Below are 25,212 nucleotides of genomic sequence, written 5' to 3'. Positions count from 1 at the left end.
GCTTATGCTTTGTACAGTGTGCACCAGAATGCTCAGTCCCATTCCATTCGACAAAGCAAACATACTTCTATTTAAAGGAACATGTCCTATAAGACAACTTTATAAGAAGGGAGTAATTACTCATTGACATCCACCCAAGCGCAGCCATACGGCTACAAAGGAAAGCTATACAGCTTCCACAGAAACCTCGTAGTTAAAGAAAAATTCGTCCTGGTCCGGGGTTCGAACCCGGGACCACCGCCTAAACATTTGACCAAGACAACTTTATCTTAATATTGCTCTCAGTGAAACTTGATTCTTTTGCCCACTTTGGCTAAGTTGATGCCTGGCGAGCTCAGCAGCAAAAGGCACATTCATTGGCAAGAAAATATGATTTAAAAATCTTCCCACCAGTCAATTCAAACACGTGATGTCCTTACCAAAAGGGTCAAGTTGCCGCCATTTTGAAGTGAATGGCAGTGTAGCATGGCCTCTGGGATCCGTGCCGAAAAGTCGCTGTTGAGGCACACATTTAACTTGCGAAATAAGGTAGTAATGTCTTTTGCTGCTGCAAAACGGTCTCCTCACTAAGCTCATTGGTTTCTTTGCCGTGGGACGAGTCCATTGACATATGCTTGCTTTTGTGCGTGTTTTATGCTAAGGTGTGGCTAGTTACAACTCGGAATTTTTTCGTAGTCTTTGATTGTTCTAATCATTGGAAGTAAACTGGCTCAAACAGCCTTTGCATTATGGTAGGAATTTTGATAAACAGATGGTGTTTGCTTGTTTGCTCATTTCCTCAGCAATGTTTGTTTTGTGTTCCTGCTTTACAAGTGCAAAACTATGGTTCACTTGTAGGTAATCTGTGGCATAATCTGTGTTTAGCTCGCAAGTGCTAGGAGCTGGTTTTTCACTTATCTGTTTGTAGACTTCCATATCTGTGTGTGTTATGCAGAGTTCGTCTTGTGCACTAACTGCTTGAAGGAAATTTCTACATGAACACATTGATGTGAGGAATCGTCTGGAAATGTCTACTGTCCTTCTTTCTTGTGTTTACTGCTACCTTTTCACTTTGTTACTTGCCGTTATTTTCCATTCAGTTCTTTGCTCCTTCAGGAGAGCAAGCTGCCGGGCTAGTTGGTGAAGCATGTTAAATTGAATTCAGCGCAAAAATACAGACAAGGGACAAAGAGAGACACACTGAGACAACACGAGCGCTCGTGTTGTCTCAGTGTGTCTCTCTTTGTCCCTTGTCTGTATTTTTGCGCTGAATTCAATTTAACATCTTTGCTCCTTGTTTGTTCAGGTGTGCTTTGTGTCGCTCTTATTTCCATCAAATCTTTTGTGTTTGGAGTTCTTTTCCTTTTTATGTGGTTCTTCGTCACTTCTCTTTATCGTCAGTGCAGTTGCAGCTTTCTTGTAATCAAGTTTGTCGTAATTGCTTTATGTTTTTGTGGATTGAATGTACCATTTAGTTTCCACCATTAGTGCACTTGCATTCTGTTAGAACCTAAGGCAACACAGCTTGCATTTTTAGTAGCTGCCAATGCTTTTGTCTTTACATACATGGAGTACATATGGTATCAAGAAAGTTCTTTAGCTTGCTATTTAGTTCAGTTTAAGATCAGCAAGTGTTTAGCAAAACAACTGTAGCCAATAGCTTTAAACAGTTTGAAGCCCGGGGCACATTTCTGCAGATTGGCAAACCAAGTGATTCGTCTCCAGTGGTTAGGAAGAAAACTGATCCACTCCTTCCAATTGGTTCTTGTTCACCCCATCATCAACGACACATCTCTTGATCACATTAATTGGACGCACCTGCATAGTCTATTTGGGGTAGCAGATCTTTCCAGCTAGCATAACGAGGTGTGTTAGGCAGGCTAATTCAGTGAGAATGCATGTATATCTGAGCTCTCCTCTGAGTGGCGCAGCTCAGTAACAGGTGAAAGCACAGAGTGAACAACTGCCCATAACTTCATGACTGCAGTTTTGCAGTTCTGCTTGCAATTCTGCATCAGTATGGAGGAGGCCTCCAGAACATTGCCACTGGCACATTTGAACAAGCTCGTGTACTGTCGACTGCAGTGCACTGACTAAGGTAGGAAACGCAGCTGTAATTCCAACGTTCAGTGGCAAGATCGGTAGGCACTGGCAGAAATAAGTGTCCTGTCTTGTCAGTTGTGGTGGTTTAGTTTTCTGCCAAATGACCACGTTCATCACTGGCACCACAAGCACCAACCCTCTTCCTCTGCTCTTCCTGGTTCCAGGCCTGCATCGAGGTGGCCGCTTCTCCGCCAGCGCCAGCGCAGCGGCCGCGGCCAACGTGCGCCGCTTCCACTGTAGCTTCTGCTCGTACTCAACCATCTACAAGCAGACGCTGCAGCGCCACCACCGCACGCACACGGGCGAGCGGCCCTTCGAGTGCGAGTTTTGTCTCAAGACGTTTGCGCAAAAGTGCAACATGAAGGCACACCAGCGCCTGCACGTGGGCGCCTGCCCCTACCGCTGCCAGTTCTGCCACCTGGGCTTCAGCCGGCGCGAGCTGCTCACCGAGCACCTGCAACACGAGCACGCACTCCAACTGGCCTTCAAGTGCGGCTACTGCTCGGGCGGCTTCCTGACGCGACACGAGCTCTGGCGACACCTGCGCACATGCACCCCGTGGGCGGCAGACGCGGTGGCTGCCGCGGCCGTCTCGACGGTGGTCACCTCCGTACCGGCAGCCGTGCCTACGTCTGCCGCCGCCGCATCGTCACCAACCACCACGTGAAGTGCCTGAACGCAACTTGTGAGCTGTGGCATGTCGTTTCTGTTGCCTTTGTCAGTCCTTTCGTTGTAATCACCGTAAGGCATAGAGTTTCCTACTGTTACCTAGAGGGAAAGATTGCAACCCGTCTATGGGAGTTTGCATGGAGGCCCCTCGACACCCCTTCAGCTACCATGGGCACTCAAAGCATCATGGGGCGGCGAGCTACCGACTGCAGAACTACAACTTTTGGCCAAAAAATAATGCAAAAATAAATGCTGTTCGATAACTACGAATGTCGTAACATTCAATATCCTGTCTGTGAATTGCAACAAACGAGCAGAAAAGCATGTAAATGCAAAGTTTGCCCAAAATAAGAGATAGCTAGCTCTCCTATTGGCCAAGTAATGAACACTACTAAAGCAAATATTTAGTAATTAACAGGCGCACTTTTAAAAGTAAATATGTTTCCAAAAGAAAATGTTGTTGCTTAAACATTATAAGAGGTTTTTAATGGCATTTCAGAAAAGTGAAACCTTTTATTGGCGGCGTGTGTCGTCGCGTTTTCACAACTATGGGTTTTGCACACTGTGTTCGCGCGAAAGTCGTCTGCGCACACAAAAACAGCGTTTTCGGAATAAAACGTCTTAGTAGTGCCACTCCGTGTTCTCGAAAAATTACAACTGTGCCGCAACAAGTAGCTCACTGCCCCATGATGCTTTGAGCGTCCATGGCGGCTGAAGTGCAGCGCCGCCAGCTTTCCCTCTTGGTAATAGTAAGAAACTCTATGCCGTAAGGTGTCTGTTTGGCGCACCTCCACTGACTATGCCTGTTTGCTCGTTGGAGCAGTAATGAATGTCATCAGGCCACTTTAGCGTGGCACATTGTGCAGTCCGCTCCTTCGTGGAGCTGGATGTCCGTGCATACGTGCCGTGGTAGATTGCCAAACTTGCTAATCCTTAACACCCTGCGGTCTGTGCATCACTGATACCGTCTCTTTGGCAAAGCTAGTGCATTGTGTGTCGTTATTTACACCATCCTAACATTAGTGCCTATATTTAAAGTGAGTGGCACCATGCAACTGCCCCACTAAGATGCATTGCTGAACATGGCACTGTGAGTACGTTGTTAAGAATTGAGTAAAGTAAGCTGCCCTTTTTAGGTTCAGTTCATTGCAACAATGCTCACTTTCTTTACCCTGACCAAGCATTAAGACAGTGAGCAGTGTATCGTGGCTGGTTGTTTTTGCATGAGCCCTTCAGCAGTGTAATGCATGAGTGAATTATTCCTATGCTGATAGACTGCGAATGTGCTCGTAGGGTATTTTTGCTGCCTAAATCTCTAGCTTTCCTCACTTTTAACATGCATACTCCGCATTATTCTCATAACGCTGTGTATTAGTTGCATACTAAAAACACGAAATTGTTTCATCTTCAGTTATTAATTCCTTTAACTCGGTTACAAGTGTGGTTCTTTCATGTCCTTATTCTGGTTCACTACAGTCTTGGGTGGTTTATCCTTATACAATTATCTTTACGTGCGACACGTGCATTGCCTGAACTGCACAAAGTACACCAGTGATCTTGTGAAGTGTTAGTGTTCGTCCTATTGGTTTATAATGCCTCGCACTGTTGCATGGCTCGATGCTTTTGGGACTCTGTACTTCGTTTCCGCAAAGCAGAAGCACTACAGGTCGAAACAAGAGATCTACTGTATAAACGCATGTAAGAGTCTCACTTTTTTTTCCGGATTCAAGGACCAATTTTCGGGGTGCGGCCCATACACGTGATGTGCGAAAAAAAATTTTTTTTAAGTAAAAACGCACCAATCAGGGAATGAGCTACATTTACTCTATGTTCAGTCGTCACTCGCAGAGCTTCTGACTCCGAGCTGGTGCTGTGCTCTGGTGCATGCTCATCTCACAAGAAGTCGCGTAGCATGTCCATTGTCAACGCATAGCCGTTGTTCTGCACTTCCATCACATAGCTACAGTGTACAGCACATAGCAGAGCAGCTCTTCTTCCAGTTCAGGAAATTGCGCGGCTTACCTCGGAAAGCGCGTTTTTATGCAGTTTATGTTCCTCAATGCATCCTTTTGGTTGCACCATCATCGGTCGCCGTTCTCGGCCACATCGAATTTCCTGCCCATTGCACGCTTGCAGTGTTAGGTAGCAAAATCCCAGCCATGTAGCTATTAAGGTGCTTGCCCATTGTTCTAAAATGACAACACTCGGCGGCAGCACATGAAAGCCACAACAACGGCGAAATAACACGCTAACACATAACCGAAACTCTCGTGCATTGGCAGCCACAAAAAGCTGGAGCTGGCGATAATGATGCCGATATGGATGGCAGAAGCTCGCGGCAGAGGGAAAAGTTGATGATGATGATGATCCGCAGCCTCGGGCGCCATCTGTGGATGGCACCCGGAAGCTCCTGTGCACGTGTGTGGCCTCCGCAATTAAGCGCATCGTTGCGCGCAGCTGGAGCTGTTCGCAGAGGCCACGGCACATGCATTTCGAAGGCTATAGACCTTATGCGAAATGCACTGCCATCTAGCGGTCGCCGCGCGCGTTCCGCCATGTTGGAGGATAGCCGCCGGATTCACGGCACGTACTGGTACACGCTCGTCGCGCGCGCTCGAGTTTCACCGCCTTCAATATCCTCACATATTGCTCATTGCCTTGCTGTACGCAGAAGGGTCGCAAAGAAGCCTAGGGGAAAAAGGCAAGAGGGCTTGATTTGAGCGCATTTCTATTTTTGGACTGCGATCCCCGACGTCCGCGGCACAAATGTTGCAGAACCGTCGCTACATGTCGAGACATCGCGCAACACATTTCGTTATCGCCATGTAGCAAATGAAATTAGAAATAAGCTTTGTAGACACGAAGAAATTATCACACAAAAGCTGTTTTTCTGCTGCGATTTCCCGTGAAGTGCTGCGATTATCGGCCTCGCAAGAGAGTAATCGTGATCAGCTGTTCAGTGGTGAGGGTCGCGCTTTGTGAGAACCGTCGCTCCTAGAGTTATCCGCCCCAGCGGTTACACGCGTTAGTTATTAGTGCGAATATTTGTTTCGACGGAAACACTAGCAAGGGTCAAGTGCCCGTGGCACAGAACGTTTGCGCTCTGCAAGTCAGTCAATCGTTTCTGTTAGACCAGGGAAAGGTGCCTATTTTGTGGAGCTACGGCTTGTATGCGTGTAGCGATTTCACTGAACCGGCCGGTTTCCACGAAACCGTGTGTTGTGTGTAAAAAAAAAAGAAAGGACCGTAAGGGCAGCCGCTCAAGCGGTACCATAGTTCCAACTAGTAGCGGGAATGCATAACGCATGTAGAATCCTCCAAAAATATCAGTGCACAACTGTTTGCTCGTCGTGGTAAAACCATAGACACTGCTGCATTCACGGGCTACGTGTTTTTAACGGCGCGATAGTCCAAGAATGGTAAGCACTTGTGTAGTGGGGTCGTGCGGCGACCCAGGGGTCTATGTGCCCGGTAATAATAATAAAATGTTTTCTCTCTCGGTCTAGGGCACTAGGGCAAACTAGGGGCTCTAGAGCACTAGGGCAAACAAACAAATGCTGTATGAACTTTTCAAGGAAAATGAAAAGCGTCGCATGTTTAGAGGCCACTTTTTTCGACACTACCAACATGAGCGTGAAGTTTACTATCGTTTGCTTTCGGTGCCTACACAACACACAGAAAACGCAACCACAACAACAGCAATTCAAGCAGCACGCCCGTCCGCAAAAAGTACCGAACCAAATAAAAACTGATTCAAACTAGACCGAAATGCGCACATTTATAGCCGTAAACGGAAATTACACTTGCTTCGTACATTTCTTGGTGTTCAGTGTCGGCAAACTGACGTAGGACTCCGTGAAAAACTTGTAGCTCCGTACTCGGTGGCTTTCGGAAAGTGGTTTGGACGCGTAGTAAGTGTCTGCGAAGTCACTTAGAAACTTGGGCAGCAGAAACACGTCGACTGACCATTCAGTCATGTTTACAGGCTCAAGTGACAGTAAATAAGATTTTCGAGCCAGCACAGCAGTAAGGAAGCTAAGGCAGGGCACGCCTAAATCCAGACAGCAGAGGCGGAACGAGCTTCTGTCATCCTCCAACATGGCGGATTTCCACTGGTTCTTCTTTTCTCCGACAGATGGCAGCAATTTTGCATAAGGTCTATTCCCATGTGGGTCGTGGAAGGTTTGGGTGCGGCCCTTACATGGATCTTTTTTTTTTATATTTCCTTTGGAAAAACGGTTCGGCCCTTACACGCGTTTATACGGTAACATGCCTGTTGATAAAAACAGTCACCTCCTCGCCAGTCTGGACAGTGGGCACTGCCAGGAAGTGGTGCAGCAATGAAGTCTTAACTGAAGCTTGAATGGTACACACCACTTTTGCTCCCAGCATTACATGGCTGCTTACTTTATTGATAAAAATGGATTTATTCATCTTTTTTTCTGCAGGAACAAGAAGTTGGGAAGGTTAGATGCATTCACAGTAGGCTTAAGTGCAGAAAAATCGCTAGTGTTGTCCTTTTACTGTAGTCAGTCAAACAGAAACCACTTCAGTTGGCCTTTTGCTTTACATTGGCAGTTTGTCTGGACAAAGTTATTTTGTACCATGCTGCACATCTTCCTTGGCTGTAGGAATCGTGAGGGAGACATAAAGATGTCGGGGCAAAAGCTCTGAGAATGTTCGTTTTGTGGCGTCTGACTTTTGACCCACGGCTGATTGTGTACAATTGATGGCGAATTCTATTGGTCAGTTTCGAGCAGGGTGCTGAACCCACAGCAGTGCAACTAAATCGGCCACAAAAGCGACCCAACCCTAAAAACGAGTGAAATGCGCATGCTCCGGCAGAGAGCAGAGCAGGAGCTGTCAGGTTAAACCAGTTCTGGAAGTTGGGCCTCTCATTCTCCTGCCTGTTTTGTTTTCTGTTTTGTTTTTTATTTTCAACAGCCCTTCGCAATGAACAGTGATGATGACGGAGTCACATCCTGCAGAATTTTGCCATACCGTAGCCAACGATCAGGATAAACACGAGGAATGACGGCATGCCGCTTGTATGAACAGTAGCCGACCTATTTTTCAGACTCCAATAATTCGGACTAGCGCGATATTTCGGACTTCGCTGAGGAACCGTCACGCACCTCATAGAAATGTGTGTATTTTCACGGCCAATATTTCGGACTTCGTGGAGTCTAAAAGTTTGAATTTTCGGACGCCAACAATATTGTGGTTATCTTTTTTCAACCGAAAGTTTATTTCAGCCTAATATAGACGTGAGCAGGCATTGCTGTCACAACCAACCCGTTCGCCGCCTCCATGAAAGGCGCCATCTTGGATTTAAACGGAATCGGCTCGGCCCTGGCTTGGATAGGCTTGGCTATTCTCAGTTATTGCCGTTCGAGGTAATGAGATGCTCTCTATTGCCATCGAGATGGCCTACAAAGGGCGCGTGATCCCATTGAAAACGGTACAGCGGGACAGCAGCAGCGTCCGCCGCGGCTTGGACGACGCGCCCAGCAAGGGCGGCGGGGGACTGCATGTGGAGACGCTCGCATCTTCCCGTGGGTTACCCATGAGTTACCTCTCGGTCTTTGTGAGCGACATTGCCTCATGTAAACTGACTGTTCTTGCTTCACGCAGCGAGTGCATTCATTCGTGGCATGACTGCGGCCACTTCGCAATGTCTGGTATCATGATGTGATACGGTGCGGACATGATGAAGGCATGGCTATGACTCAGATAGAGTCTAATATTATCGCTTGTAGGCAGAACATGGGGAGTGGCGATTTTCGCGATTTTCAAAGCCGGTTTCTCGCAGTAAAGTTTATTTTTTTAAGTTCACAGATTTTTCGGACTGTTCGATTATTCGGACCAATTTTCGGGTCCCGCCGAGTCCGAAAAATCGGCCGGCGACTGTATGCGCACTTCTTCGTCTGAATAGTTGTGCGCCACGGCATCTGCGTAGCAGGTGATTTTTGGCTGTTCGTGAGATAATTCACGAAGCATTCTTTTAATAAACACATCTCGGAGAGCGCATGTTTTACCGCCATTGCCTGTGCTGCTTTCTGAGCCCCTCTAACCGTTATTGGTAGTAATCAGAGCGAGAAGTACAACTACTCATTGTGACAACACACCACACTTCCTGATGCCATAATGTAGACAAATGCCCAGAGTTGTCTAGCGATACCTCAGACCGTGCTAAAAGGAAGAAAATGCAGCCCTACCATTCCGGAAGTAACGGTTACGCGCCCTCACTGTTCCGGCTTGATCCGCCTCTGCCCAGCGGCTCAAGAGAGAGTGCTTCACTGCATAGACAGTTGGAACACGCATTCTCAGCCGCTAAGCAAGGAAAGCTGCTCCAGATTGGCCATTCGAATTCGCCATTAGTATGCACAGGGCATTGGTGTCTAAATGAGTTCAGAGAGCATTTTTAATTAATCATGAAGAGCTAGTATTATTTGCTGACCGTCAGCCCATGATTGGACATTTGTAAAAAATTCTCTGCACACAGTGGAAAAAAAAAAATTTTTCCACCCTTAACAGTGCGTTTCTGTGAAGTTTTGCAGCTTCACAGTTGCACAACTGTGGACTGCTTTAAAGGCTGGTTGTTCTTCTAATGCATGAATGTTTGGAAGGAAGCTAAACAGTCCCTATGATAAGGTGCTAACCACCTATTTCAGGATGCATTGGAATTGTCTCTAACTCCAACTATTGTAACAATTGAAAATTGGTTTTTGAGGGTAGGAAATGGCGCAGTAATTGTCTGGCATCTTGGTGGGCACCGCAAGGGAAGGGAGGAAGGTGGGAGTGAAAGTAGAAAGAGAGGAAGAGGCACTATCGTGGAGGTCTCTGGAAAATTTTGACCGCCTGGGGTTCCTTAACGTGCACTGAATCGTACAGTACATGGGCCTCTAGAATTTCGCCTCCATCGAAATTCAACCGCCGCGATCGGGATCGAACCCGCATTAGATTGTAACTACTGTTCTTTTATGCGAAACATACTACTTTAGCTACCACTTCAGCCCTTCACCGTGGTTATGCGCCTCCAAATCACGTGATACATGACGTCACACCACGTGACACAATGACGTCACGACAGTAGAGAAACGGGGGCCCACCTGGCGCCGTCGCTGTGGTTGTGCGCCTCCAAATCACGTGACACGATGACGCCACACCACGTGACACGATGACGTCACGGCAGTGGAGAAACGGGGGTCCACCTCGCGCCGTCGCTGTGGTTGTGTGCCTCCAAATCACGTGATACATGACGTCACACCACGTGGCACGATGACGTCACGACAGTGGAGAAACGGGGGCCCACCTCACACCGTCGCTGTGGTTGTGCGCCTCCAAATCACGTGATACATGACGTCACACCACGTGACACGATGACGTCACGACAGTGGAGGAACGGGGGCCCACCTCGCGCCGTCGCTGTGGTTGTGCGCCTCCAAATTACGCGACACGATGATGCTTCGCATTCTCCAGGCTTAACCAAGTTAAGCCTCAGCCATTTTTTATCTCTCATTACAGCTGCGTTTTGGTATGGCAAATACAACCAACGTGACCGACGTGACCGAGAGCAGTCTGCGGGTTTGGGCTGACCTCTCAAAGCAGGCGGAAAATCTCTGCTCAGAATGGCAGTCATTGGCGACAAAAAGGCTTAGCAAAAAAACGGAGTTGATGAAAGAACAAGAGTTGCGTAAAATATTGCATTAGTACATGCAGCCAGGGCATTTTGCTTCCACGGATTCGTTTTGGCTCTACCTGAAGTCAAAGGGTTGTTTGGCTGAGGAAATGCCGGAGGGAAACAAGAAGTTGACGCGCTATTCGGCCCAGAAGTGTTCAGACCTGTGTCGCTGATAATTCAGTATTTTTTTGCTCACAACAAAGAATTTGTTGCTAATTCCATCGAAATGCCTCCTTCCAAATGCATCTTCCATGGCATGTGTGCACCTGTTTGCAGTGGAGTGGCATTTCTGATGCCCACAGACTGCTCATGGCACCTTGTTTTGGAATGTATTCAAAAAAGAAAAGCTCCTCCAAGCAGGCCGACCTTAGCAAACTCACTCGCACAATAACACAATGCTAGCATATGTTGAGAGATTAATACCCCTGTCAAGCGGGCAAGTTAAGTGCACTTACGGAGAGTGTACTTCGCTGTAAGTACACTTTGCCGCATCTAAACGGCGCAAGTGGAGTGTCACTCGCGGGAGAGTGCACTCCGCTAGGAGTGCGTTCACGGACCACACTTTGCTGGCCGAGTGCGTAGCCTCGACGCCAGCGGTTCCAATGGTACAAAATTTATAGTGCATAAAAAGTACTTACAACTTTATTTTACGTGCTATAACACTGTTTTCAGAAAAAAAGTAACTTGGTTATAGCTACAAGCGAAGCAACAAAACAAGTAAACGTGATCAGATGCAACATCGCTGCCTGCCGCCATCTTGTTTGTTGTCGAAATTCTGGATAGTCTTGGCTGGTCTTGGCTTTTCTTCTATTTTCATTTTTTCATCGCTAAAAACTGTTGAACCTCGTTTTATTTGTGCTATCACGTTAAGCAATCAAATATTATGAGCCTTTTTTTCTTTTCCATCGTCCTGTTCAGTAATTCCGCTCATTTTCTGTCGCCATTTTTTTTTCACTACGAGTGCACTTTGCTTTCCCGTTTAGCTCCGCGTAGCCCAAAGTGTCACTCGAGATGCCGAAGTGCACTCCCCGTAAGTGCACTTAACTTGCACGCTTGACAGGGGTATTAGTCAGAGACTCAACCAGACTCAACTTTGTTTCACCTGTAACTTTGTTTCACTGTAGCAGTTCGCAACAGCAGCACAGGGTGCTGGAATACTATGTTATGGAGTCATAGTGGTAAGCCTAATCGACAGTTTAGTTTTTAACTCCGTCATAGTAAATCAGAGGCATCAGAATCCTTGCACTCATGGTTTTGTCCTGTGATCAGCTTTTGGCTGGGGCAACAGGAAATGCTTCAACTATGGGCTGTCTTCTTGTCATGATTGAACAGCGCGGCAGTAATGAATGTGGGCGGAGCTTCACTCCAGACTTGAGGTTCGAGTGCTGAATACTGTCTTTCACCGTCCCTAACCCCCTAATTCCAAGCTTTATAATGAGATTCCTACCTGCAGTCTACCTCTACACTAAAGTCTTTTTTCTTGTTATTGTGCTATAGCTCACTGGAACACCTTTATATTGCTAGTTACTTTGTTCATTTTTTTTTTTTCAATCTTATATCGAGGCATGGTCACAAGGACTGCTGAGAAGGTCATCAAACTGAACCACAAACAAAAAAACAACAGGGAGAGATTGTCTGGTTGTGGTTAACTTTGCCTGATGTATTCAGGTAATGCAAATGCTGTGTGTTTTATGCGTGAAAACTAAGATGTACAAGATGCGAACAGAACACGGCAGAGTGGTATGCAATTCAAAGTTTTTCCCGAAATGAGTCTCGAGTTTGCCTGTGTCTTGGCTGCCTCTGCTTGCAAGACTGTGTAGGTGTAGAACTGTCATTACTCAGAGTGTAGTATGACATTATCACATATGCATGTTACGGCCATTAAGAGGCATTGTGTTTGGTCTAGAGTTGAGAATAGATGTGTCTAGGCCCTCGGTACGCATTTATGAAACCAAGTTATAGTGCTTACTACACGCGAGAGACATCTCTGTTCGCATTTGTGTTTCGTGGCATTTTGCCCAGTGTGGCAAGTTTTGCCAGGCTTACTTTTTCCAAGCCCTTCCCGTTTCAAAAAATTGTAAGATTACCATAGCTGACATCTGCCTGAGCTTACCCATGTGCCTGCAAAAGGATGGTATTTTACTCGGGTTTTGACACATTGAGTAAAATTGAAATTAAAAATGACTGGGCTTCGAATTGGCTACTTCTCTGTAAAACACCTAGTACAAGTAATGACACCCGTGGTTTAGCTTAACGGTGCAAGGTACATTTTTTCTTTCGTTGTGTTATGCGTCCCTTTCACGGTAGCAGGCCTCATTTTAACACTGTATTCGAGCACAGTTATGCCGTTAATGTTTACATTGTGTGCATTTTTTGCATTCATTTAGTGGAGAATTCTCTTTGAAAGCTTGGGAGAATATGTACAGATACTGACTGCTTAGTTTTTTAGCAACATTTTTTTTTTTGTTTATGGCATTAGTAACTTGCATCTCACAAATGAATGACTCACTCACAGAAACACAGTTTTGATTGCACAATTTTTAACTCGTGGCTTCTCGGGGTGCTCAAACCCTTCAGCCTTTTTCTTTTGTGAAGGCTAGTTTTCAACTAACATAACCACGTTTCTTTCATTTTTGCAACGCCTGAGGATGAATCACTTTTGTTGGGCATCAGAAATTTGGCAGGAATGCATACCAAGTCAGTGGCATTTTTTTCCTTACCAGTGCATTCGCAGACGTACATGACTTGCTTCATTTTTAATTAAGTAATGGTGTATTTTACACCTAAGGTACAAGACTTCATGTTTGAGACTTTTCACATATTTTAATGCACCTTTGTTTCCTCAACTATATGTCAGTCAGTACCATATCCATATACTGCACTTTGTTGCATTTATTTCGTGTGTCTGTCTCTACTTAACCCTATCATATGTGGGCGTAATCGTTTTTGCTTGCATCCCTCACAAGAATCACGCAATTTTGCCTTTATTATTCACGGCTGTAATTATAATTTTTAATGACCAGTATTTCTGATTGCCAGCGCCGATGCCGATTGCATTGCATTTTTGCTTGATTATGCTTGGCCATCGCCATTTCGCAGCCTACACGCTTACATGCCAGCGGGAGATGACTCATATAACTTTGTTCTCCTATTTGTTACTTTTCTTTGGAAATGGTAGTGTTTTACGTTCGTTGCTCTATGGCTTGTGTGAATGCGTGAAATCAATTTCATACGCCACTACCTTTTGTTGCTGTGTTAGTTGACCTTGTATTGCTGTTGAGCTAAGGAGTTGTTAAGCTGTTTTGAACAGTTTGGTGTCCGGTGCAGTGGTATCTATACAGCTGTGTTTTTGCTCGTTGCATGCACAAGATGATAGAAACACGATGATTCCTGTTGCATTTAGTACAGCTGTGTTCTTTTTCATTGATTGATTTGTATTGAGACAGTGTTGTTTGTCTGCACTTTAGATTGTGCTGTAGTGGCGGGCAACCATTACTGATGTCACAGTGGTTAGAGTGCTGTTAAAGTGGTGAAGTGTTGTGCTGTTTCCTTTGTGCGCCAATTTCCGCTGCTATTCTCATTCGTAGAAATGCAATGGCCTGCAGTTTTTAGCAGGGCAGCATTTAAGTTTTTTAAAGTAAATTTATTATAGTAATTTCATTCCATTCGTTCTGGCTGCCCAACTCTAGCATTAACATTTCTGTGTGGACACTTGACGGTCTGTACACTTGATGGTCTATGCACTCTGTCTCTGGCAACCCGGCCAAAGCTTTCGGGTTAGCTGCTTACTCATGTTTTTTATTTTCGCAGCTGTCAGGATAAGTGCGGTCGAATGTGTGTGTGTCCGGTGTTTTGTGTGCATGTGAAGGATTTTGTTCTGTGGCGACTTCCTCGTCGACTCTCCTTCACCTTGATGTTCGCTGGCTATGTTAAGAGAACTGTTTTCTGAACAGCTGTATGCGTAAAATATTTATTGGCCTCCCGAGGAATTTCGTGAGAGGAATTCGCCCGCCACTTTTTGAGTGTGCATCAAATGCAACTTTCGGTTTTAAATACTGTTGCCAGAATTACAGAGCAATCATCCTCCTTATTTAACTCATAGATGCTTGTCTGTTGTTACCCTGGCTAAGGCCTTGAGCAGGCTAACAGGCCTTTTTATATATTCTTAGTATTTCAGTCAAATAACATGCCTGTATTATCACTTAATGTTTCTCGGACAGCAGCATAAAGGAGCCATGTTGTAATGCCCTGAGTGAACTTTTGTGTACTCATTTTTTGTGCATTTTGTTGTTTCTTATATTTAAGCACACAGTTATAGGTGACAACTATGTTAGTGGTTACGGTGAACTAGTATAAGTATTTATACGTTGATAAGCATTATAATGCATATTTTTGGGGCTTAGAGTTTGTAGAAATGCGCCAAGCGACATACTGTAACATTGCTCTATTTATACCATGCCTAGTGATGTAATATAGCATTTTGATACTGCTTACGTTTCTGTGACTGTCTGATTTCATTAAGTGGAAAGTATGGATTCATGCCCAACACACAGAATCTTTCTACTGCGAATTCTTTGGGACTGGCTATTTACTCAGTCCAGTCGGAGAAAAGAAGTCTCTTAGGTATTTACTGGTCAAAGGCCGTACACATTTCAAAACCTGTTGAAATCCTGCGTCATGCTCATGTAAACTAATTTTTCCAAATAGAGCTTTGCTTTTTAACGAGGAGGGGAGACACGGCAATTAAAACTATTTTCATTATTTATGGATTAAATGTAACCAAATTTGGCTCAGGTATTATGTAACTGGTTATGTTGATTTTACAATGCATTTTAAGCTATAGCTGGTACAGTTGCTAAATAACTGCAATTAACATCCTCAGGAAGTCATCTCTGGGGCGTAAATAATTAAGGAGAAAGTAAACAAGCTTTTATGTCATCATGTTCGGAAAGCCTTGTTCTCGTGGAAATAAAAGATAAAACTCCAGCCTGCATATTTATGTGAAAACGTTACTGACAAAGGAGCTTTAAAAGAGTATTGCAAAAAAAAATCCGAGAGCTTTGTCATGCTCCTTAATGTCTCAGGATTCGTGCCAAACACACAGAGTCATTCTAATGTCATTCGCTACAAAATGCTGAAGGGATGCATGATAGCAGTCGCAGATAAAGTGAAAGCTGGGAAAATCAACCTCATAGTTCATTCTCTCGTTTGTGTTATTCAGTGCCTCGTATGCTTTTCCTTTGGTCAGTGAAATGTGACATTACAACCATTGGAAACTCCAGTCTCCTGATCTCTCCTTTTCTAAGATCGCGGAGCTCTGTTGTCAGCTACCCGCGGAATTCACGATGCACCAAGACTGTCGCAAGTGCAGTTCAATCACAATTTTCGACAGGTGCGCTTAAAAAGAACCTAGTTTTCTAAATTTGTCATGCATATTTTGCGACAACACACTTAAAAAGAACTTAATTTTCTAAATTTATCGTGCATATTTCGCTATAATTTTTCGTATTGAAACAGTTGAAGACCCCAGAGTTACAAAAAAAACTGTGAACTCGAAAATTTGACCAAATTGGTCATTTACTTGCCGTGCTCTCCCGTAACTGTCCTTACACTGAGTGTTATGTGTACTTTGGCCCATTTATGTTGTAGTCCACACATAGTAGAGCAAACTCCTTGTGAGAGAAGTTTGCTGTTGACCTGACGAAGAAGCCTGTATGCTTATATCAGAAGAGGTATTAAGTGGGCAAATTGGACACAACTGGTTTTTGAGCAGTGGTAACAAAGAGTCTTCCTGGCATTTCGGTATTCACAGTACACGGCAAATTAATGCTGTTGCAACTTGGGTATGGTAAAATCACTGGAACATGAATTTATTATTTAGCACTGGGACAAAGCACAAATTGGAACAAATTCTACAATTGTTCTGGGGTCACCTATGCATGCTACTTAGTGGTTCCAACTTAGTGTTTTACTTTGTATTGTTCTGTTTTCACTGGTTTTTATTTCTGCAATAGCACCTACTCTCAAGGACATCAGTTTAAAGAAAAATATTGCCGAAATTGTTAGAATAACTCTCCTGATAGAGTTCTTCAGTGTATGGTTTTCAGATATGCGCACTATTACCACCATAGCTGGCAGGAAGCCTGTTGTTGAAACACCTGGCATTCTGCACTTTATTAGTATGTAAACTTTATGTTGAACTAAGGCTGTTACTTTATGCACACCGGACTTGCAACAGTGTCAGCATGGCTGTAACCTGTGGTACTTGGCCTTAGTGTCACATAAGTGAGCCCGTCATATTCAGTGCTACCTACCTTATTGTAATGATGAATTACTGCATTGGCATATTTTCTTTTGCTATACACACATATCAGGCCAGCATCACAGTGAAGCAGGTTTGCAGAATTCTACCGTCGCGCCTCATTTAGATATTCCACTCTCATTTTTGTAGCTGGCAGTAGGTTGAATATACCCGCCAAAACATGGTATACCGCCTTGGACATTACGTTTTAAATAGTCTGATGACCAGCAAATAGCATGCGAAAAAGAAATGCAGGCTTTAGATGCTATAATGGAGAGCTTTAGGTTCAGTGGGATCGCAGCCGTGGTTCATCGCCATGCAACAAAATTCTGTAACGTTTTTATGTTCTGTCTCATTAGTATGCAGTTATGCAGTCAGAAGTCTACACTCTAACCTCGTGCAGAATGGTAGCACTCTTTGGCTTCCGTTTTGAAACTAAGGTTATCTGGCACTGGTGGAAAGAGGACTGCCATGCTGACTGGCCAAATTCCATAAACTGCACTGATCTGTAACCATTGCTTGTCACGGGTCGGTTCTCTGAGACATCAGTGGCGTATGAATGGGCACAAGAGGTTGGTACAAGAAACGGTCATGCTAGCTTGCATTCAGAGGCCTGTCCCTTAGAAGTAAAGACAGAAGGATAGACTGAACTCTTCTGAACAGACCAGCCTCGTTACTGCTTCTCTAAAATGCTCTTTAGTTTTTAGCAACTTGCCTGGAAACTTCGCATATGCTTAAGCCTTTACTTGCAGCTATTCCAATGAGTACTTATCAACTGAATTCTGGGCATGGCGATAACTCAGTTTGAGTTCATTGTGAAGGTGTGCATAGTCCAAATGCGACATACTTTCCATGAACGTTCCTCTGCACTAGTCTTGTGCAGCTGTCACAATGTTGTGCTGTGATAAAAAGGGAAGGGTACGTTTTAGCGCCGTTGGTGCTGCTCATATTTTCTATTAGCTTAGAAGGGACTCACACTTGAGGTGTCCGGGAGATAGCATGGTAGATTTGGAGTGCTTCGCAGTCATGGCTGTCATGGCAGCCATTAGCTATGCATGATGGTAAACTGCACCTGTCACATGCATGTACAAGTATGCGCTCCACACGTTGCGCACCACGGGTGATGTAACCACCTCAGGCTCAGGCAGGAGATTTATTTGCCTTTCTCAGTGCACCGCAGTAGTGTGCAGCTTGACTGTCACACCGCATCGACTGACCTTGGGGCAAAACAGTGCACGCAAACACAGGTTCTACTCAATTCCAAGTAGGCACAGGTTAACTGGCAGGTGACATCAGAAGTCGGTTGTGTCATGTATGTTTGCCAAGAGGGGCACTACTGCGGGGGCACTACTGCACCGCTGTGCAGGCACTCAAAACTTGTCTCGTACACCCGGTGGAGCGCTTGACCCAGATGTGGCTGGAGCCTTTCTATGTGTCCCGCCTATGCGCAGGCCCTTCGGCTGCCGCCGTTATGCCCCTGGGTGCAGCGGTGGGCGTTCCTGGAGTGGTGCCACGTTCGCCGCTCGCCGGTATGCAGCGGCGCCTGTTCCGGTGCAGTCGGTGCTCCTTCTCGACGGTGTACAAATGCAGCCTGATCGTGCACCAGCGCACGCACACGGGCGAACGTCCCTTCCAGTGCCGCCTGTGCTCGCGCACCTTCGCCCACAAGTGTAACCTCAAGAGCCATCTCCGCGTGCACACGGGCGAGCGTCCCTACCGATGTCCCCTGTGCTCGCACAGCTTCACGCAACGCGGGGCGCTCACGGCGCATCTTCACGCACACCACGGAGCGGCGCTGCCTTCCGCTATGGTCCAGCAGCAGCAGCAACCTGCGGTGCCTACTGTGCAGCGCTGTGCACTCTGCCCGAGCTTGTTCAACCTGCCTGAAGAGCTTAGGGCGCACATGCAGGCGTTCCACGCCGCACCTTGAGGTCGCCGCTTACTGTTCGTGTTGTGAAGGTGTCGCTGCGCAATGATTTGAAAGGACAGAAAGAGAACGGGGGGAACAAGAGCACACATGACAAAGTAGTGTGCGGTTGTTCCTGGCCTTTCTATCTTCCTGGTCACAGCAAGGACTGAATTTAAGGGAAGTATGCATTAGGGTTCACAAAGTGGGCACGGTGCAAAGAAAATCGCAAAGAAAAGACGCCGAGATGTAAATGGGAGGCAGTGAACTGCAGCAAAGCTGTCAGAGGCAGCAACTTTAATAGAAATGAGACACTACTAGTTGAAAAAGTTCTTGCGCAGTTACGCATTCACACCGTTCGGCAAGCCAAACTCACAGTACTCTTTCTACTATCTTCATCTGCCACTGTTTAAAGATTTAGTTCTTTGGCTGGCATAATGACTGCATCGCTAACACTACAAGATGCATGCAATGATGCCGAACAGCACGCTGAGCAGTGTCGCAGTCTACCATCGAAAAGACTACCATACCATAAGACTATCCACTCAACGGGTTGGTGTCTTATGCACGTGTATTAGACTGGCAACACTGCAAAGATCCAATGCAAGCAGTTTGAAGAGTGTTGGTGAAACAAAGCCTGAACACCAAGCTTGCCTCTATGCAAAGGCTTGATGCAAGAAGCAGTTTTTTAATTCCACCAAGCATAAAGATTTATTTAGTGACATTCTGTGAGATGAGCTGACATCCTTATTTTATACCTTCTCTCCTTCAAACACAAATAGCAACCTATGAAACGCAGGGAACAGCAGCGCACCCTTCTGGGAAGAAAAGAGTTTGAGAAGGTTTCTGGTGTGCGGTTGCCTCTGAGTGACTTTGCTGAATAACTGAGGTACAGTACAGTACATTGTTAAAGGGAACATGCGATCGCGTGGCCTCCGCACTTCGCGGAGCACTGCCGCCGAGAATTTGTGGGAGTTGTCGGCACAAGACGCATGCGCAGTAAGCATGGCGGTTGGTCTTTCCGCGCATGCACTTCATGCCGCCTTTTCTCGCCGAATCTAGGCAGCAGGGCTTCGTGAAACGTGGAGGCCATGCGATCGCATGTTCCCTTTAACAATGGACCGTACTGTACATGTATGATAGCCCACCATGAAGCTTTTGTGCACAGACCATCTGTTGAGACCGACATGCTGTGGCATGCCTGCTGGCTGTTTGTACCCATTCTCTCACCAAAGCATTCGCCAATCAAAACTTTTAATGGAAACTGCACTCTCATTGTGCAGACTGGAAATATTATCTCATTTGATCTTCCTGCTTACATTACCCCTGTCCAGTGCATGCCCCAAGACAAGGTGGCAGCATTTCTCTTAGTCTCCATGAATGGGCATGCTGCATGCTTAAGATGTTTTTGCTGGTGAATTTCCTAGTGTGCGGGACCTACAGCAGTTCTTGGTATAGTGGGCGCCTTTACTCTCAGATCATGAATGGCAGTTTACCAATATCCATCAAGAGAAAAGTATACCACGGCTATATCTTACCGGTACTCACCTATTGGGCAGAAACATGGAGGCTAACAAAGAGGGTTCAGCTTAAGGACAACGCAGCGAGCTATGGAAAGAAAAATGATAGGTGTAACGATAAGAGATCGGAAGCGGGCGAAGTGGGTGAGAGAACAAATGCGGGTTAATGACATCCTAGTTGAAATCAAGAGGAAGGAGTGGCCTTGAACAGGGCATGTAATGCGAAGGCAAGATAACCACTGGTCCTTAAGGGAAACGGAGTGGATTCCAAGAGAAGGCAAGCATAGCAGGGGGCGGCAGAAAGTTAGGTGGGCAGATGAGATTAAGAAATTTGCGGGAATACGGTGGCTGCATCTGGCGAAGGACAGGGTTAATTGGAGAGACATGGGAGAGGCCTTTGCCCTGCAGTGGGCGTAGTCAGGTTGATGATGATGATGATTTGCTAGGGGTTGCATCTTGGCAGAATTTGCACTATGCCACACCACTGTCTTGACAGGGAAACAACCATTGTATCTCTTCTACCTCCACGCTGTGCACTCGGATCACAGAGAAGATATATATCTACATACTCGTCCATATTGCCTCATGATTGGCGCAAGCAGATGCAGAATTACATCAGCTTGTAATGCTGGGGTCACAGACCTCTCACTCAAAATGCTGCTGCATCAATGGTGACTCGTACAGCTCGTGTTGCACTGTGTGCTGGCCTAATCTACTTGCATCAGATGTTAATGTCATTTTAGCGGAAAGTCATGATGCAGTTGCCATTCACGAAGTGGACATCTTTGTGCCATTGTGCCCTGTTGCAAGAATGTGTGTTAATGCGTGAAAGCATACTTTCAGATTAACTCGCTTAAGTGCTTGTGGCTGAAAGGGAAATATTGCATTTGAAGGAGTACATTCCTGGAGAATATTTCAGTGTCTTAGAAACTACTTGTTGCAGTTACCAGCCTCATTTTGTGCAGTAGTGTTCTGCTTATCTGTGCCCAATGTTGTCACTGGATCAAGTGGATATTTGCTGCTTGCCGAATGTCATATGCTTGTTGAACAGTGGTTTACACAGATGATAAATTTAATCCTTTGGCATTGTGATCATCTGCATGTGCAAGCAGTGATAAGTTGCATTCATGCTTCCTCATTCCTCGTGAGAAGCTTTACCAATGTCGTTTTACAATGAACCTCTTCCCCTGACAAGTAACGATGGCATCACTGGGGACACAGTGGCAACCTTGCCTGCCTTCGCAGCAACCTCCTATGTACTCTTTTTTTCAGCTCATCAGTGCACATGTACAGGGAGCTCAGTACAAACAGTGGGCCTTGCTCGTTTGCAGCAATGCAGCTCGTTTGCACCTCGTTTACGGGTGCAGCTATAGGAAGTAATGAGCTGGTCTGCTCTCGGACATGTTGGGTAGCTTTTTCAACATCGATTGAAAATATGTCTACTGGTCGAGTGCTTTGTGGCACAGAACGTGTTGACACGCATCAGCCACAGCTATGGCGAAGTGTTGTGTGCCCACGTTGTACATATCTTCCGCGAAGTGTGAAAAAGCAGTGAGCATATACTGAAGAGGGAGCGTGAATCTGATGTTTCCACTTGCAGAGATTGGCAGGAGACTTACGCTCATGTTGACAATGTCCGCCGTTTACGATTTGTGCGGAACTGCAATACATCGTGAACAACCACCTTTGTCATGTTGAATACCAAGCACGTGTAGAACAATAAACTCGGTGAATAAAGCTAGCATTGATGGAACTGTTCCTTCATAGCTTTGCTCATCATGAAGCCACCTCCGATGTCCCTTAGGGACATATTGAGCCACTTTAACACTGCTGTGGATTGTGGGTTAGGAGAAAGGGAGGGACCAGTAAGCTCTCTTTTTGCAATAAAAAGAAAAGTACTCGCATAGAATTTGTGTTAAGGTAAATGTGGGTGAAGCTGCTTACAGGGTGGAATATATCGTTCGTTAATTCGTTTTTCAAGCAGAAAAGGAAAAATTAAGGCAAGGTAAAATTTTTCCTTGCAGTTCTGCACCCGTTCTGCAGGACAGCATAAAATTGGTTAGCCATGATGGGGGGTAGGAGTATCTGTTGCTTAAAGCCATCGTCATCGATTTGGCAGGCTGGGTTGCTGCGACAAGCGTTTTTCAGTTTTTTCATTCCTTTCACATATCCTCACGCGCCAGTGACAGTGGCCTAGTTGGAGCCAGCGGACAAAGCCGTGTACTTAAGAACCCCAGGTGGTCGAAATTTCCGGAGCCCTCCACTACGGCGTCTCTCATAGCCTTAGTCGCTTTGGGACATTAAACCCCATAAACTAAACTAAACTAATCTTCATACAATCACAATGAAAGCAGTAGCTGTGGCTACTTGTAGGTGACGGCGAAATTTCAAATACTGTACCCCCACCGCGGTGGCTCCGTGATTATGGTGCTCGGCTGCTGACCCGAAAGACGTGGGTTCGATCCCGGCCGCGGCGGCTGAATTTCGATGGAGGCGAAATGCTAGAGGCCCGTGTACTGTGCGATGTCAGTGCACGTTAAAGAACCCCAGGTGGTCGAAATTTCCGGAGCCCTCCACTACGGCGTCTCTCATAGCCTTAGTCGCTTTGGGACGTTAAACCCCATAAACCAAACCAAACTATAAAAAGTGACGAGAGGAGAGGGAAAGCCACGAAGATGTGGAGGTTTAAATTTTGACTACAGATGACTCAACTTCCACAAAACATGTAAAAAATTCTGGCCGGAGGATATTTGTGAAATGGCTTCCTTTAACAATTCTAGGAATACTGCAACATTATTTCTGAGAGCCCCTTTCAGAGCCCCTTTAAAGCCAGTTAGGATTTTCACCTAGGATATAACAATTTATGCCTTTTTATCTGTATTTATTCAGCCCAGCTAATATTTCAGCACTGTAGTACTGATGGTGAAACCATTGGTGCGGAGAGATCCGTGCAGGGTTTGTACATTAGCTACAAGTACAGTATGGGTAGGGAGAACAGATGCACAAGGACTTAGTGGATAGGGTGCAAGAGAAAGGCGTAGCGGAGAGTAAGAGAAACTTTTATGGAGCCCAACTTATGTATGTAGAGCCTAAGGCTGCAAAAGTGGCTCTTGCCTTGAGCAGAACATTCTGCCCCATGGGCATAGAAAAGTCTGTTGTTTCATATCCAGATATTCTGGTCAAGCACATTAACAAGAGGTAATTTATGAACGCAATTTTTTTCATATACCATGCAAGATTTCACAGCATCAATCAATATATCCACAGGTCTCTCTCAGCAGGCTTGTATTTTTTGCTATCATTGGAAACGTTGCCCACTGATTTTTATCGCAGTCTCAGCTACTCGATGCAACCATTAGTTCCAATACTCCCGTGACAGTACAGATACCTCACAGTTGCCTCACAATTAAAAGGGTCATGAAATGTTTTCCGAAAATTTTTAACGACTTTGGAATTCTCACCCTTGGTTGATTTCATCGTCTGGGTTGACTGAATAGCGAAAAGAAATAAATTTCAGTTTGCCAGCACACATCACTGTCTACTCTACAGAAGAATCGTCTTAAGCAGCCAATCGCAGACTTCTGTCGTCAAAAACAGACTGGATTCCAAGAGAAGGCAAGTGTAGCAGGGGGCGGAAGAAAGGTGGCCAGATGAGATGAAGTTGGCAGGGATAGGGTGGCTGTAACAGTCACAGGAAAGGGTTAACTGGAGGGGTATGGGAGATGCCTTTGTCTTGCAGTAGGTCTAGTCTGGTTGTGATGACGACAATGGTGCAGGCTATAAGTGTCACAGCCCATAGCAAAGCTCTGCCTTTTGGCGCAACTGGTGCAAAAACCACATGACTATCTTGCACCGAGAGCGGTTCTGTTTACATTAGGGAGATAATCAATCCACCAAGAAAATGTAAACAGCCACACTCAGAATCTGGGAAAATAACTTTGCAATTGAAAAACTAATTACGAATTTGGGTATGTCCTAAGCTATGTTGTCAGTTTATTCACTCTGAAGCAGCGCATCTTGACAATCAATCTTTATTTGTCTAATAAACTCTGCTATGTGCTTGACTTCAAATGTGCAAAACAGTGTATGGCAGCTCTGTTCACTCGAACCAATAACACATTTCTGGTTACGGACTTGCATGTGCCTTCATGTGCCGTATAAGGTGACTCCTGTGGGCAGCGGCATACGAACAAAGATGGCACTTGTACGGCCTGTTGCCCGTGAAGGTGACGATATCCGAGAACACGGGGCTCACGGCACAAACAGTTTCTCCAGCCTCCTGCTCCGCTTGTTTGCACGCGGGAGGCGCGGAGTCGGCGCTCTGAGCCGAAGCTGACAGTTGCGCGCTGAACCCGTGCTGCTTTTGACGAGCGTGACTGCGCATGTGTCGTTTGTAGTTCCCGCTCTGCGCAAAAGCAGCTGAGCACTCGCTGCACTTGAAGGGCTTCTCTCCGGTGTGAACTCGGAAGTGCCGGTCGACGTTGGCTGCGCTGCTCGAGATGTACGGGCAGAGCGGGCAGCTGAACATCCCTCGGCCCTTTCTGAACATTCCTTTCCGCACCGGAAGATTCCCGCTGGCAGAGAAGGAATGCTTGCCTCTCCTCATTCGGGAGGATGTCACTGCCCTGTGCACAACACCGTCGTCCGGCAATATGCTTGCGTGGACAGGCAACCCTGGGTCGTCCGGAATGAAGGCTGCTGCTGCAGTGAGCAGAATACGTATTCGTAAGGAATAGACATCGACAGAATAACACACATGACACTCATTGCCGCGTAACTTTGCTGAGGCTCAAATGTTTGCACATTTGAAACGGTACAGCAAAAATGCGGTCACAAAACTGAAAGGTATTGAAAAAGCAGTATCAAACTGCACATTTGCACATTTAAGACAATACAGCAAAAATGCAGTCATGAAACTGAAACGTATTGAAAAGGCAGTATTAAACTGCACATTTGCACATTTAAGACAGTACAGCAGAAACGCAGTCACGAAACTGAAAGGTATTGAAAAGGCAGTATCAAACTGCACATTTGCACATTTAAGACAGTA

At 45.7% G+C, this 25,212-nt stretch overlaps 1 protein-coding gene across 1 annotated transcript; it reads left to right on the top strand.

Moving 5' to 3' along the window:
- Positions 1-2,488: 2,488 nt before the first annotated feature.
- On the top strand, positions 2,489-18,880 carry LOC149336865 (uncharacterized). Its single transcript, XM_089553174.1, has 2 exons — positions 2,489-2,767; positions 18,188-18,880. Exons 1-2 carry the CDS (start codon positions 2,632-2,634, stop codon positions 18,664-18,666), a joined length of 615 nt encoding a protein of 204 aa, XP_089409300.1. The 5' UTR covers positions 2,489-2,631; the 3' UTR covers positions 18,667-18,880.
- Positions 18,881-25,212: the final 6,332 nt, after the last annotated feature.

The sequence above is a fragment of the Amblyomma mixtum genome, chromosome 7 (assembly GCF_055824585.1).
Source record: "Amblyomma mixtum isolate Tamu chromosome 7, ASM5582458v1, whole genome shotgun sequence".
Lineage (NCBI taxonomy): Eukaryota > Metazoa > Arthropoda > Arachnida > Ixodida > Ixodidae > Amblyomma > Amblyomma mixtum.
This window is presented reverse-complemented; position numbering and strand designations above follow the sequence as displayed.

Bases quoted from the DNA above. Each gene is read 5' to 3' on its own strand.
- LOC149336865 (XM_089553174.1), top strand. From the start codon at position 2,632: ATGCACCCCGTGGGCGGCAGACGCGGTGGCTGCCGCGGCCGTCTCGAC. The intron at 2,768-18,187 runs GTGAGCTGTGGC...GCCTATGCGCAG, and splicing joins GAAGTGCCTGAACGCAACTT to GCCCTTCGGCTGCCGCCGTT.